Source organism: Zalophus californianus, chromosome 1, assembly GCF_009762305.2.
Source record: "Zalophus californianus isolate mZalCal1 chromosome 1, mZalCal1.pri.v2, whole genome shotgun sequence".
In the NCBI taxonomy this organism is placed as follows: Eukaryota; Metazoa; Chordata; class Mammalia; order Carnivora; family Otariidae; genus Zalophus; species Zalophus californianus.
Window position 1 is genome coordinate 21,170,316 of NC_045595.1, and position 14,992 is coordinate 21,185,307.

At 40.0% G+C, this 14,992-nt stretch overlaps 1 protein-coding gene across 19 annotated transcripts in view; it reads right to left on the reverse strand.

Moving 5' to 3' along the window:
• The window catches only part of PBRM1 (polybromo 1), a 115,948-nt gene extending 100,974 nt beyond the window's left edge, over nucleotides 1-14,974 (reverse strand). For 9 of the 19 annotated variants that reach the window (XM_027582392.2, XM_027582382.2, XM_027582399.2 and 6 more), the window contains exons 1-3: nucleotides 11,902-11,949; nucleotides 10,100-10,252; nucleotides 7,541-7,638 (exon numbers count right to left, since the gene is read on the reverse strand). In XM_027582392.2, the coding sequence (XP_027438193.1) occupies nucleotides 7,541-7,638; nucleotides 10,100-10,252; nucleotides 11,902-11,949 (299 nt within the window). Of the gene's footprint in view, nucleotides 1-7,540; nucleotides 7,639-10,099; nucleotides 10,253-11,901; nucleotides 12,028-14,461; nucleotides 14,629-14,814 lie in introns of those variants that run through there. The other 10 variants (XM_027582400.2, XM_027582398.2, XM_027582384.2 and 7 more) reach the window with 9 other exon arrangements.
• Nucleotides 14,975-14,992: the final 18 nt, after the last annotated feature.

A 14,992-nucleotide genomic window follows, 5' to 3' on the forward strand; every position in this document is an offset into this window, starting at 1 on the left:
ATGGTAAATGGTATTTAAAAACGAAGTCCAGGGGCACCTGGGTGGCTCAGTCAGTTAAGCATCTGCCTTTGGCTCAGGTCATGATCCCAGGGTCCTGGGATCGAGCCCCACGTCGGGCTCCCTGCTCAGTGGGAAGCCTGCTTCTCCCTCTCCCTGTCACTCCCCCCCTGCTTGTGCTGTCTCTCTCTCTGACAAATAAACAAATAAAATCTTTAAAAATAAATAAATAAATAAAATAAAAACAAAGTCCAAGGTGGTGGATGCGTTCAGGTATACTGGTGTGTTACTGCTCCCAGGCTGTCTCACTGGACAAAGATGGAGATAGACATATACTCACTTATATCTACATTTCTATTATCTACAGATGTTGGGAACCATGAATTCACACAAACATTTCCAATTCTAATCATATACCACAGGGTTCAATCTAGTTTCCTTTCTCTATTTGTACTCCCTTTCTCAGATAATGAGAAGCCTGAATCCTATTATTCACAATGTATTTACTTACATGATTGGTCTCCTGTATATAACCATTCTCCTCTTGCTACTGTCTACCTCCACCCCATAAAGCTTCCCTTCCCCTCACTAGGGCTATGACCCCTTGCCCTGGGCTAGGCCACACCCCATGTGGATGCCATCCTTACCCCACCCATGACAGGCCGCTGCCACCACTAAACCCCCAACATGGACGTCATCCTCCCTCCACCTAATTAGGCCTCAACACGCTGTGCCAGGAAGTCCTTCAACATAAACCCCATTTACCATGCCCAGGCTCTGACACTCTGTGATGTGATATTGCTACTATCCACAACTCTCTCCCCAACATCCCACCACCTGTCTTCCCGGCAGATGCCAAGTTTGCTCAGTCTCACTAATGGCTTTGGATTAAATTCTTCAGGAAGGGAAAAGAAGAGGAAAAATAAACTGAGTTTTTTAAAGCTCTTATCAACTATTTATGATTTTAGTGAATTATGAAATTAAGTATGAGGAGATAAAACAAGTAATCACTTTGCTATTTGGAGAAAGTACAGGAACATAAAGGTCTTAGTGAGTAATAACAAAGGACCATCCAGGCCTAATGTCGATGCTGTCAGTGGTGCCAAGGGACTTTCCCAGGGTGAGTGTTAGGGCTCTGTTAACCTGATATCCACAATGGCTCTCTCCACCTGGGCCTGGTGGGCCACAGTCCACTGCTCCTTGCTGAGGCTGGACCTCAGCAGCCTCTCAGGCTTGGGGGATTATCTGTAGACAATTGAGAACCCAATGAGGACGTGTGCCTAGGAAGAACACTCTCTCCCAGAAGCTCTGTGAGAGGGATCCTCACAAACATTTTCAGACTCACCACACAGACAAAAGGGAGATCAGGATCTCAACATTCTACTCTATGTGATTAGGTCAAAACAAGGGCCTCCCCTTTTCAAAGTGAAAGAGTTCTACTAATTTCTCCCACTTAAATCAACATGCAGAAAAGTGTAAGATAATAAAAGCTGTCCCTACTCATCCTGAGATAAAAGCACTATTAGTATTCCTTCAGACTTTCACACATATGTATACAAACAGGACTATGTGGTGCACGTTCTTGCATAACAGCTTTTCTCTTTCAACAGCAGCTGAGGGCGCCCTGCCATGATATGGCCGCAGAACAGCCAAACCACAACTGACACTTCTAACCAGAAAAGTGAGAAAACAGTGGGCCTGATATGTGGAGCCTGCTGGCTACCCCCAAACTCATTTTCCCTTATCCCCAGGATGGCAGCATTCTGAGCTGCTGTGTGACTACTAAAGAGCATCTTCTCCAGCCTTGCTGCAGCTAAGTTCTGGCCAATACAAGAGCTGAAGTGTACCATATCCAGGTCACATCCTTAACATGCCTTCTTTTTATCCTGTGGGCTGGAAGACAGCTATGGGGGTGAGCCATCTCAGACCATGCAGACAGGAGTGATACCCCAAGGACAGCAGAGGAAAGAGAGAGTACCTAGGCCCTGAGGACTTTATAGAACAGAATTTTTATATGAGAAAAAATAATTTTTGTTTCAACCATTGTTAATTTGGATGTCTTAGCACAAGTAGCTTAATATACTAATCAAAACAAAGTCTCAAAAAGAGATTCACAATTGTGTAGCTCTGAGCATTAGAGCTTCCCACAAACTCTTAAGAAAACATATACATTCCACAGAGGGGTAGAGAAGCCCTCAGGCTCAGCACTGGGGGAAGGCAATCAGTGCTCATAGGGCACCACAACTTGGAGGCTATAAGACAGTGTTCTAGCACCCCAAGGCCTGTATCCTCCACCCCTCAGGACTAGCCTGCTGGTGGGAAGCAGGCAGCAGAGGGCAGTCCTTTTCTATGAAAGGTTTGTGTACTCCAGTGTGATGCTGCTCCTCTCTAAGCATACCAGTTAAGAGCACAGGCTCTAGAATCAGAAAGATTTGAGTCTGTACCCTGGTTATCCTTTAGTAGTTCTGAGAACTTGTGCAAGTTTTCATCTATAACCACAATAATGCTTCTCAAGTTTAAACAATATAAGGAAGTGCTTGACACTGTGTCTAGCATGTGGTAAACAATAAATATTTTATTATCATATGCTAATTAAATGACAACTTTTAAAAGACTGTTATGATAAACCAACTGAAATCTGGAGATAGCTCATTTTAAAGAGAGCCCTTCTTTTCTGGCCATGACTAATTTACATCCTTTAATTCAGGATGCTGACACTGCATTCTTAATGGCTCTGCTCCGTGACGTGGAAAGTCTGACTTCAGCTCAACCTTCAGGTTGTTCATTACCCACTGTGGCATCAACAATCACAAATTAATCTAAATCTTTAACTCACTGTCTTGGTTTCCTAAAGCTGCCGTAACAAACAGCCACAGACTTAATGGCTTAAAACAACACAAATTTATTATCTTACACAAGTCCCAAATGGCTTAAAACAACACAAATTTATTATCTTACACAAGTCTCGCTGGGCTAAAAAGCAAGGTGTTGGTATCCCTTCTGGAGGTTTTAGGGAAGAATCCATTTCCTCACCTTTTCCAGTTTCTAGAGGGTGCCTGCATTCATTTGCTCGTAGCCCCCTTCCTCCCATCTTCAAATTCAGGATAGTGTAGCATCTTCAAGTCCCTCTCTGACTCTGACTCTTCTGCCTCCCTCCTCCCTATTTAAGGATCCTTGTGATTACACTGAGCCCATCTGGATAATCCAGGATAATCTCTCCAAGTCAAAGTTAGTTAAGAAATTTAATTTTTCTCTGGCATGTAACCCAACATATTCATAGATTCTAGGGGTTGAAACATGGACATATTTGGGGGCCGTTGTTCTGTCTACCACACTTATGTATGTTTGCAGAATAACTTCAACGGCCAGAGTCAGATGGGAACATTGATGTTATTTTGATAGCAAGAGAGTAAAGAAGATCTAGTCAGGGAGAACACAGCCTCTACAGGGAGGTGTGTGCAATGTGCATATTGGGCCAGTAATTTGTTTTGCTCCATTGGACAACAGAAGTCAAACCCAAAAGTACGGGGACAAAGAAAAAAAGCAAAATGAAAATAATGATTGTGGCCTCTGTATATTTCGAAAATTGATTCCTTTTAACGATGATAGCTACAAGTTCACTGTTATCTTAAAGACTGTAAGTAATTTTTAAAAATATGCTTCATTCTTAAGGAACTGAACAACATAATAAACCCCAAACAAGCAGGAGGAATAATACACAAAGCAGAGATTAAAAAAAACAAAACAGAAAACAGAAAAAAAAATCAATAAAGCTAAGAGTTGGTTTTTTGAAAAGATCAACATAATTGACAAACCCCTTGTCTGGATGAACTAAAAAAAAAAAAAAAAAAAAAGACTCAAAACCAGAAATGAAAGATGGAACATTAGAACCAATGCCAGAGAAATAAAAAGGATTATAAAAAAATACTATGAACAGCTATATGCCAATTAAGTGGATAACCTTGAAGAAATGGATAAATTCCTAGAAACATACAACCTACCAAAACTGAGTATGAAGAAAGAGAAAACCCAAATAGACCTATAACTAGTATGGAGACTAAACCAGTAATCAAAAATCTTCCAGCAAAACTACAGGGTATTTACTCAAAAAATACAAAAAAATCAAACGGATACATACACTCCCAAGTTTATTGCAGCATTATTTACAATAGCCAGTTATGGAAGCAGCCCAAGTATCCATCAATATATGAATGGATAAAGAAGATGTGGTATATATATATACCATATGCAATGGAGTATTACTCATCCCTAAAAAGAAGAAAATCTTGCCATTTGCAACAACGTGGATGAAGCCAGAGAGTATAATGCTAAGTGAAATAAGCTATAGAAAGACAAATACTGTATGATTTCACTCATATGTGGAATTTAAAAAACAGCAAATGAGCAAGGGGAAAAAAAGAGAGAGACAAACCAAGAAAGAGACTCTTAACTATAAAGAAAGAACTGATGGTTACCAGAGTGGAGATGGGTAAGGGGATGGATGAAAAAGGTGACAGGGACTAAAGAGTATACTTATTGTGATGAGCACGGAGTCATGTACAGAACTGTTGAATTGCTACATTGTACACCTAAAACTAATTTAACACTGTATGTTAACAATACTGGAATGTAAAATTTTAATTAAAAAAGAAAATCTCCCAGCAAAGAAAAGTCCTAGATCTAATAATAGCTTCACTGGTGAATTCTACCAAACAAAGAGCTAACATTAATCCTTCTCAAACTTTTCCTGAAAAACTGGAGGAAAAACTTATTCATTCTGTGAAGCCACCAATACCCTGCCTGATACCAAAGCCAGCAAAGACACTACAAAAAAAACTACAGACCAACATCCCTTATGATCGATGATATAAAAATCCTCAACAAAATACTAGCAATATGAATTCAGCAGCATCTTAAAAGGATTATACACCATAAACAAGAGGGATTTATTCCTGGAATTCAAGGATGATTCAACCTATGAAAATTGACAAAGTAATACATCACACTAACGAATGAAGGAAAATAACTGAGTGACCATCTCAACTGTTGCAAAAAAAGAATCTGACAAAATTCAATACACTTTCATGATAAAACTGTCAAGAAATTAGGTATAGATGGAAAGTACCTCAACATAATAAAGACCATATGTGAAAAGCCCACAGCTACCATCATACTCAAAATGGTGAAAGACCGAAAGCTTTTCCTCTAAGTTCAGAAACAAAACAAGGATGCTTGCTCTTACCACTTCTTTTCAACATACGTCATAGCCAGAACAATTAGGCAACAAAAAGAAAAGGCCTCCTAATTGAAAAGGAATAAGTAAAATTGTCTTTGTTCACAGATGACATGATCTCATATGCAGAAAACTCTAAAGATGAAAAAAAATGGTAGAGTAAGTGAATTCAGCAAAGTTGCAGTATACAGAATTAACACATGCAAAAATCAGTTGCATTTCAATACACTAACAGTGAATAATCCAAAAAGAAAACAATTCAATTTACAATAGCATCAGAAAGAATTAAACTTACAAATAAATCTAAACAAAAAGGTGAAAAACTTGTACACTACAAACTACACACTTTTGTAAGAAGTTAAAGACACAAATAAATGGGAAGTTAGCCCATGTTCATGGATTAGAAAACTTACATATTTTTAAAACACCAATACTTCCAAAGCCATCTACAGATTCAATGCAATACCTATCAAAATCCCAATAGCATTTTTTGCAGAAACAGAAAAATCTACCCTGAAATTCGTATGGAATTTCAAAGAACCCCAAATAGCCAACCAATCCTGAAAAAGAACAAAGTTGGAAGACCGTACTAGAGTTCCTCGGAGAAACTTAACCAATAGGAAAGAGATATATACCCACACATATACATATATACACACACACAGACGCATAGATAAGATTACAGGAATTGGCTCATGTGATTATGGAAGCCAAGAAGTCCAGGATCTGTCATCTGCCAAAGAACCAGAAAAGCCAGTGGTATAGTTCAGTATGAGTTTGAAGGCCCAAGAACTAGGAGTTCTGAGATCAGAAGGCAGGAACAGATGGATGTCTCAGCTCTCAGAGCACTAATTCATCCTTCCTTCCCACTTCTGTTCTACTCAAGGCCTCAGGGGATTGGATGATACCCAACTCACTGGTTAAGGTCATCTTCTTTACTCAGTCTCCTATTCAGATACTAATCTCTTCCAGAGACATCCTTATAGACACAGATATCTGGCCATCCCCTTAGCCCAGTTGACATATAAAATTAACCATCACAAGGACTCATACTTTCTGATTTCAAAACTTACTACAGGGGCACCTGGGTGGCTCAGACGGTTGGGCTTCTTGCCTTCAGCTCAGGTCATGATCTCCGGGTCCTGGGATCAAGACCCACATTGGGCTCCTGGCTGGCTCAGCGGAGAGCCTGCTTCTCCCTCTGCCTCTCCCCCTGCTTGTGTGCTCTCTCTCTCTCTCTCTCAAATGAATAAATAAAATCTTTAAAAAAAAAAAAACTTACTACAAAACTACAAGTGTGGCAAGGATATGGAGAAATTGGAAACCCTGTACACTGTTGGTGGGACTGTAAAATGGCATAGTGATATGAAAACAGTATGGTTATTACTCAAAAAATTAAAAACAGAATTACTATAAGATCCAGCAATGCCGGGACACCTGGGTGGCTCAGTCAGTCAAGCATCTGCCTTCAGCTCAGGTCATGATCTCAGGGTCCTGGGATGGAGTACTGCATTGGGCTCCCTGCTGAGCAGGGAGCCTGCTTCTCCCTCTCCCTGCCACTCCCCCTGCTTGTTCTCTCTCCCTCCCTGACAAATAAACAAATAAAATCTTTAAAAAAAAAAAAAAAGATCCAGCAATGCCACTTCTGGGTATATATCCAAAAGAACTGAAAGCAGCATCAGAGGTATTTACGCACCCACGTTCACTGCAGCGTTACTCACAAAAGCCAAGAGGTAAAAGCAATTCAAGTGTTTATCAATGGATGAATAAATAAACAAAAAATGGTATATCCATATGATGGAATATTATTCAGCCTTAAAAAGGAAGGAAATCCTGTCATATGCTACAACATGGATGACCACTGAAACCATTATGCTAAGTGAAAAAAACCGTCACAAAAGACACTGTATGATTCCACTTATATAAGACCCGGAACATAGTCAAATTTAGAGAAACAGAAAGTGTAATGGTGGCTGCCAGGGCCTGGGGGCAGGAGGAAAGGAATAAGGAGTTTTGTAATGGGTACAGAATTTCAATTTTGCAATATGAAAAAGTTTTGGAAATCTATTGTATAACAATATGAATAAACCCTTAATGAACTGTATACTTAATACAAAATGTATAAATTTTATGCTACACTTTACAATAAAAAAAAACTTTTTAAAATATGCTTCACTACATCTTGACAATTAAAACTAAAATCTGGAACCCAGTATCCTTTAAGCCATTCCTTCCAGAGGAAAACTCTATTACCAAATGCTGTACATGTGGACTCAGGACCAAATCCCTCCCACTCACCTTCCAACTCACCTTCGTTTCGGTGCCCTAATGAAGAGCTCACAGAGGAGCCTGCCTTGCTCATCCTTATAGTCTCGAATGGTATTGTACAATTCATGGCATACAGCAATCTATACATAGGAAAAGGCGAAAAAAATCACCAGAAACGTGAATAGAAGGCCAGTGTAGGTATAATGTTATCCTTAATAAAAACATACTCATAAAAAGTAGAGAAGAAAATGGACAAATCCGCAAGTTCCCCCAAGTCTGAAATATACTTGACAATATTTCCTTATTTAAAATAATTTTAGGGGCGCCTAGGTGGCTCAGCTGTTAAGCGTCTGGCCTTTGGCTCAGGTCATGATCCTAGGGTCCTGGGATCGAGCCCCACATCGGGCTCCCTGCTCAGCGGAGGGCCTGCTTCTCCCTCTCCCACTCTCCCTGCTTGTGTTCCCTCTCTTGCTGTGTCTCTCTCTGTCAAATAAATAAATAAAATCTTAAAAAATAATAATAATAATTTTAACTGCTGAGGGGCACCTGGCTGGCTCAGTCAGAAGACCATCCAACTCTCGATCTCAGGGTCATGAGTTCAAGCCCCACACTGGGTAAAAAAAAAAAAAAAATTTAACCGATTAAACATCTTGGTATCTTTCATCAGATTTATGCTACTCGTGATTGTTCTTTTCTCTTAAGCTAAATCAGTTCATATCACTCTCTTGGTTAAAATCATTCAAAAGAGGAGCTTATTACTGAGAGAATAAAATCTAAACCCCTAACATTGACCATGGAGTATGTAGGGTAATTATATACTGTGGTTGGGCAGACTTTGCCAGTCTCCTTCTCCCCTTGACCATCTTTCTATAATCACAACACAACAAACGCATTCCTGACCTAGCTCCTCTGCATCGGATCCCTCTGCCTGGAACACCCTTTTCCAGTACTCTGTAGGGCCAGTGCCTTCCCATCACAGAGAAATCCCTCAAGGTTTGGGCGCAAGCAGCCAAATCACCCAAACTTTTTTTCTTAGCATTTATCATTAGCTGAGGGTACTTTATTACCTATTTGTTCATCTGTTTACATTCTCCTTCTGCCACACTAGAATCCAAGCTCCATGTGAAAAATTGGCTTGTCTTACACATGGCTATATCCCAACCATCAGAACAGCGAGTGCTTGGCACATGACAAGTACAGTTATTTGAATGGATATATAATGCAACATACTAATATTTTTTTTTTTTTTTTTTTGGTCAAAAGGTACAAACTTCCAGTTATTATAAATAAGTGCTGGGGATGTAACATACAACATAACTATACTTAACACTGCTACTGTATATTTTAAAGTGGTCCTAAGAGTAGATCCTAAAGGGCGCCTGGGTGGCTCAGTTGGTTAAGCGACTGCCTTCGACTCAGGTCATGATCCTGGAGTCCCCAGATCAAGTCCCACATGGGGCTCCCTGCTCAGCAGGGAGTCTGCTTCTCCCTCTGACCCTCTTCCCTCTCGTGCTCTCTCTCATTCTCTCTCAAAAAAAAAAAAAAAAAAAGAGTAGATCCTAAAAGTTCTCATTATAAGGAAAACAACGTTTTTTTTGGTCATCTATAGGAAATGATGGATATTAAACTAATCGTGGCTTCGTTTCATAATATATATAGGTCAAATCATTATAGGGTACACCTCAAACTTATATAGTTTTATATGTCAATTACATCTCAATAAAACTAGAAAAAAAATTTTGTGCATATTTCTATTACACTGTCTGCCACTCTCTGATCTGTAGAATTCATAAGCCCATTTGGTTTTGTTTTTTTTTTCCCATTTGGTTATTTTTAATTAGAATTAAGTGCTTTGGCAGATTACACTTTTATAAAAACACCTTTTCATCAAAACAGAAATAGCTTTATGCAAATTTCTTATTCTAAACGTATTCAGAGTAATTACTTTTTTTGAGAGTTCTTAAATACTTATTTTATTTTTAAAATGTATTACTCAGGGACACCTGGGTGGCTCAGTTGGTTGGGTGTCTGACTCTTGGTTTTGGCTCAATTCATGATCCATGGTTGTGGGACTGAGCCCCAAGTCAGAACCTGCGTGCTCAGTGTGGAGCCTGCTTTTCCCTCTCCCTCCCCCGATTCCCCACTCTCTCTAAAATAAATAAATGAAATAGAAAAAAAAAAGTATTATGAAAGTATAACTGACATACAATATATAAGTTTCAGATGTACAACGTAGTGATTTCAACAATTCTATACATTGTTCAATGCCCACCACAGTAGGTATAATCCCTATCTGTCACCATATAATGTTATTACAACATTGTTGACTATAATCCTTATGCTGTACTTTTCATCTCTGTGACTTATTTATTTTATAACTGGAAGTTTGTACCTCTTAATCCCCTTCACCTATTTCACCCACCCTCCACCCACCATTATTTCTTAAATTATAACTGTTAAGACTGTTGGCTAAATACATGCTTTCCATAAAAGAAAGATTAAGAATATTAAGCCAGAGGAAAAAGAAGTGTATCTTAACTGCTTATCATTAAAGGAAGAGTAGGAAAAGCAGGCAGAAACCGTGTGATGCAAGTTACTCACAGGATCTACAGTTGGAAGATTGGAAAGTCTCCTCCTTTTCCTGCTTGGGCCAGGTGTAGATACAGAATGGTGCCCGTCATCAAAGTCCCCACTGACGCTACTGGATGGCGAGGTAGCTCTTCTTCTCTTGGAACCCATGGAATCCAACTTCTTCTATAAGAAATAATCAGCCATGTTCTTATACTTAAGTTTAGACACTGCCACCAAGCCCTCAGCTAGGCACTTGCTACCCAGATTCTGGTTCACTTAGGAGGATCTTTTAACCATTGTAAAGAAACTTAACTGTCAGTTTTTTCAGTGGAACTTCTGGACCTTGTTGCTTCAGCCCCTTCACTTACCAGAATGCTACACTTTCAACTCGGATAGGGCAAATTCAACAAAAATTTACCCATTTATATGTCACCAAGTTTGAATGACTCAATCACGTCTGGTCCCAAATTTACTCCTTAATGGACTTTGAAAACCTACATGTAGGGGTACACCATTGTGGAGGTATTGATCCCTCAGCCCCTGAGGCAGCGAGGCAGGCCTCAGGGACAGAAGCCCCAAGGCAGTCACCTCTGGCATCAGCAGCTTCATCTGTTTTCCCCAGTATGTCTAACAATTCTGATCATTTTCCAGGTGGGCCATGATGTGGAAAAAAATAGAAATCAGTGCCTGAGGCAAATGAGTAGTGCCAAAGTGTAGGGGACAGAGGACAATTAACCTTCTAGCATTTTAGATGAACTCTAAAATTAACACACTGAAAATGAATTTTCTCCATTCATTAAAGAAGGCCACAAAACATATCCCTGGAAAACACTTAATGTGACTTACCATACCTATGTCAAAGTAGTAAAACTATTTTGAAACTTTTCTGTCAATCAGACTGACCTCCTTTTCAGTTATACGAGGTATTCTATCCCCATGAATTTTGAAATCATAGCTTTAAGTTTCAGCAGGTGACTTGGAATAGTATCTCAAAGGGGAACCTTCAGATACTAGTTGGCCTTTCAGAAACACATAAATATTTGCTGTCAGGTAGGCTGTCTAGTAGCTAATATTAACACAAATTTACAAATATACACATTTGACTGTAACACAAAAAATGCAACCATTGAAATGATCTGCTACAGCTAGAGGGAAAGGGTATATACCTGAGAAGGTCCTATAATGCTTTTACAATTTAACAACAGTATCAAATAGTATACTGTGACTTCACAGGTCTCTCTCCAAAGCTGAAAGAAAAAACTGATCCCAGTTTCACTCATCAACATTCAACGTCAGTAAACTAAGACGCCAGCAGCTGAAAGAACGGGTTGCCAGTAGGTATAGAGAGAAAAATTGGGGATCTCCAGGGAACAGAAAGGAGCAAAACAAACCAACAAACAGAACATTCTGGTAACCAACTAAGAAACAAGGAATCTCCTATCTCTTCCTCTGAACTATGGTCCACATGGTATTTAAAAACAGCCTACCATGATATTCCTTCCTCTGGGCTTTGGTTTGTTATACAGTATATTAGTTTGCAATTGGCTACAAATGGCTAACAGGTTCAAAGGGCTTAGGCCAAGGACAGCCAAGTGTTGCTGATTTTTTTTTTGTTTCATTGAAAGGCTGATAAACTGGCCTCACTCAATTCATTAAGAGGAAGAAACTAAGGACCAAACCTCAGTAAACAAGCTATGACAAGGACACAAGTGAATTTGATGAACATGACAAGGGAATCTTTATGGGAAGGATTAACAAAATAAAAAAAAAGTGGAAGGGAAGAGGCAAGGAAGGACAGAAAAGAGAAAAGGTGTAGATGATCAGTAATTTACCAGCTTTACCAGAGCACAACCAGCGCCTCGAAAAGCCAGTCTCCTCATTATGTCTGAAGGCCAAGTGAAGCCAGTGGGAGAAGGCAGGGCTTTAGAAGTGCTGATTCAGTGTTAATATATTCAAAACTGAAAGAGAAGAACAAGGCAGAGAAAGGGGAAATAAAAAAGAAAGGTCAGAAAAAGTAAAAATGAGTACGAATAGATAGAAAACATTCAAGTAGAACTGCTAAAGAAAGATAAGAGAACTGGAGAAAATAGCCGTATCAGTTCTCTTGTGCCAAACTGCTGCAAAGGCTCAGGCACTAACAGTACCTGACATTTCTTTCCATTTTAAAACCAAATGCTTTTCATATGCTTAAAGATGGCTCACTGGGATTCCCCTTTACTCACATGGAATGACTGTCAATTCCAGGAATGAAGCATGCCTGCCCAAATGCCCCCTAGTCAATAAGAGCAGAGTTCAATCACAGAGCTGGAATGGAGAGTGAACACATGTGGAAGGCTCACATGTGACACCAAGTGTTGGCAAGCTGGAACAAACCAAGAATGGCTCATGTGAACAGAGTCTGGAAAACTCCTCCCCCCCCCAAAAAAAAATTCAGAGAAAGACATTTCTTTCCAAAAGTCCTATCAGCATTGGAAAGACACCACACACAAATTTTAAAAAATTAAAAACAAAGCCTTCGATCATTTTGGCAGGCGATCAAAATTACCTTTAGAAATAATCCACTGAAAAGCAAATGACAAACTGTAAATCGTTGGTGTGTATATACCAGTTTAGACCACACAATAACCAAAACTCCTTAAATCATTAACTTTCTCTGCTAAAACAAGAAAAAGATGTAACTTAAGGGTAATTTTCAATTATTTTCTTATCCAAAGGACACGTTTTTAAATGTCTTTTGGAAGTTTGGCAATAAAGGCAATGTGGCCAGACAGGTGGGAAAAGCAACAGGGCTTGAGCTCAGACGACCAGAATGTGAGTCCCAAGTCTTCCACTTTGAATTATGTTTGATGTTGCTTGAGTCACAACCTCTCAGAGCTGTTTCTTCACTTCTAAAATGAGAACAGTCAGGTGTGTATATCTGCCTTAGATTATTGGGACTGTGAAATGTTCATGAAATCACTTTGAACCTTCAAAACAGGACAAGGAAGTTTCGACTCTAGGATTAAATGCTCCCTGGGAACAGGAATAGCACTTTATTCATTTTTGTAGCTCTAGCTTATAGAATAGTTCTGGTATAGTATGAGTGTTCAACTTTTTAATAAACACATTAAAAGTACACATAAGTGGGACGTTAAAAAAAGTCTGCGTGGTTTAAAAGGACTGTGAGCATCCCTTTAGCAATTCTTTTGCCATGAAGAGAAAATCGATTCTGGAGCTAATAAAATACAGGTTTTTAAAATGGCACTGATTACAGTCACATGTCCAAAAGTCTGATAACCAATAAATTACAGTGGACACTAACGAATAACTTTTAAAATGTGCAACTGGGAAAATACTGACTCATTATACCCACATGGTATATGTTGACAGTTTATAAACTTTTCGTACTCTATTTCTCATGATACTCAATACTGTATAATACATGGTTAGAACAAGAATCTTGGAAAACAGGATTTGAAGGAGAAAAAAACCATAATCTTTCTTCCTAGGGAAAAAAACACCCTTAACATTGGCATTCACAGCTTTTTGTATTTATTCTATGCCTTAGTTGCCTATTTTTTTAAACAAAAGTGTTAAAACATGTATTATTTTGCACCTTGTATTTTAACTCAGGATTATTCCAAGTCAACATTCTTCCACATGATGTTTGATGGCTTGATAATAGCCTATCATATATATATATATATACCACAATTTACTAATCTTGGGGTTTTGGATAGAATATTAATATTTGAGGTACACCCAAAGCCAAAGAAAGCGATCAAGGCCCTTCAATTTATCCACACATTTGTTACTGTTTTAAGTTGGAAATAGTTCTTCAAAAGATACTTTCCTAACTTCCTTTGAATCTTAAAATACCGACATCTGTTAACAAATATTAAAGCAAAATCATACTACTCTTAATGGAGAAACATCACTTCAAAACCACTTTTGAGGAGCCCTAGTTTTTTGGAATATAAGTTAATAAGAATGTTTTATTCCAACATATGTTCTATAACCACAGTAATAATTTCTATATCTGCTATACTGTGTATTTGCCATTTGGTTTTCAGTATTTCTTCTACATTTTGCCAATCTTATTTAAATCACCAATATCTGCTCTATCACAACAAAACTACATTTCTTTCAGTAAAAAATCTTAAGAGGTGGAAAATTATTAAAAACCAGGAAACGTAGAGTTTTAAAACCTCGATTTTTTTTTCGTGGTGCTGCAGGAACATGAGATACTTAAAAATCTAGCCTTTACTATAAATACAAGTCCCATTGATAAAAACATTCGGTCTGAACACAGTCATCTAGAGAATGTAAAAAAAAAAAAATTAAAAAAATTTTTTTCACTAGTTGAGTTTGCGTCCGAACCGTCAAGAAACAACAAAAAAAGGAGGCCCTGACCTGCGGAAGAAATGAAAGACTTTCCGGACCTGTCACTCGTACGGGGACTAAGTGAAACGTTGACAGCTTTGAAGCTGCCCGCGACGAGTGCTCGGCCAGCAGCAGGGGCGGGAAAGAGGGAGCGAGGAGTTTCCGGGCCGTGGCGCGCCTTTGTCCCGGCCGGCAGGTGCGGCAAGGCTCCCTGGCCGTCCCGACGCCCGCCGCCGTGCCCCGCCCCGCGCGCCCGGCCCGACCGGCGCGTCCCCACGGCCGGGGCGGGGCCTCCGCCGCTGCTCCCGCCCGCCCGGGCCCACACAAAGGCCCGGCAGCCGGCCGAGAAGGAGCGGCCCCGCCCGCCCCGAGCCCGGCCTTACCCAGCCGCTCCGCCGCCTGCAGCCCCGGCCGCGGTCGCCGACCGCCGCGCCCCGCCCCGTGGCCGCCACGGCTGCTGCTATTGCTCCTCCGGCTGCGGCCGCTGCCGTCTCTCCAGCACCCGCCGCCCTCACCGCCCTCACCCCTCCCGGTGCCGCCGCAAAACCAGTCCCGCGGCCG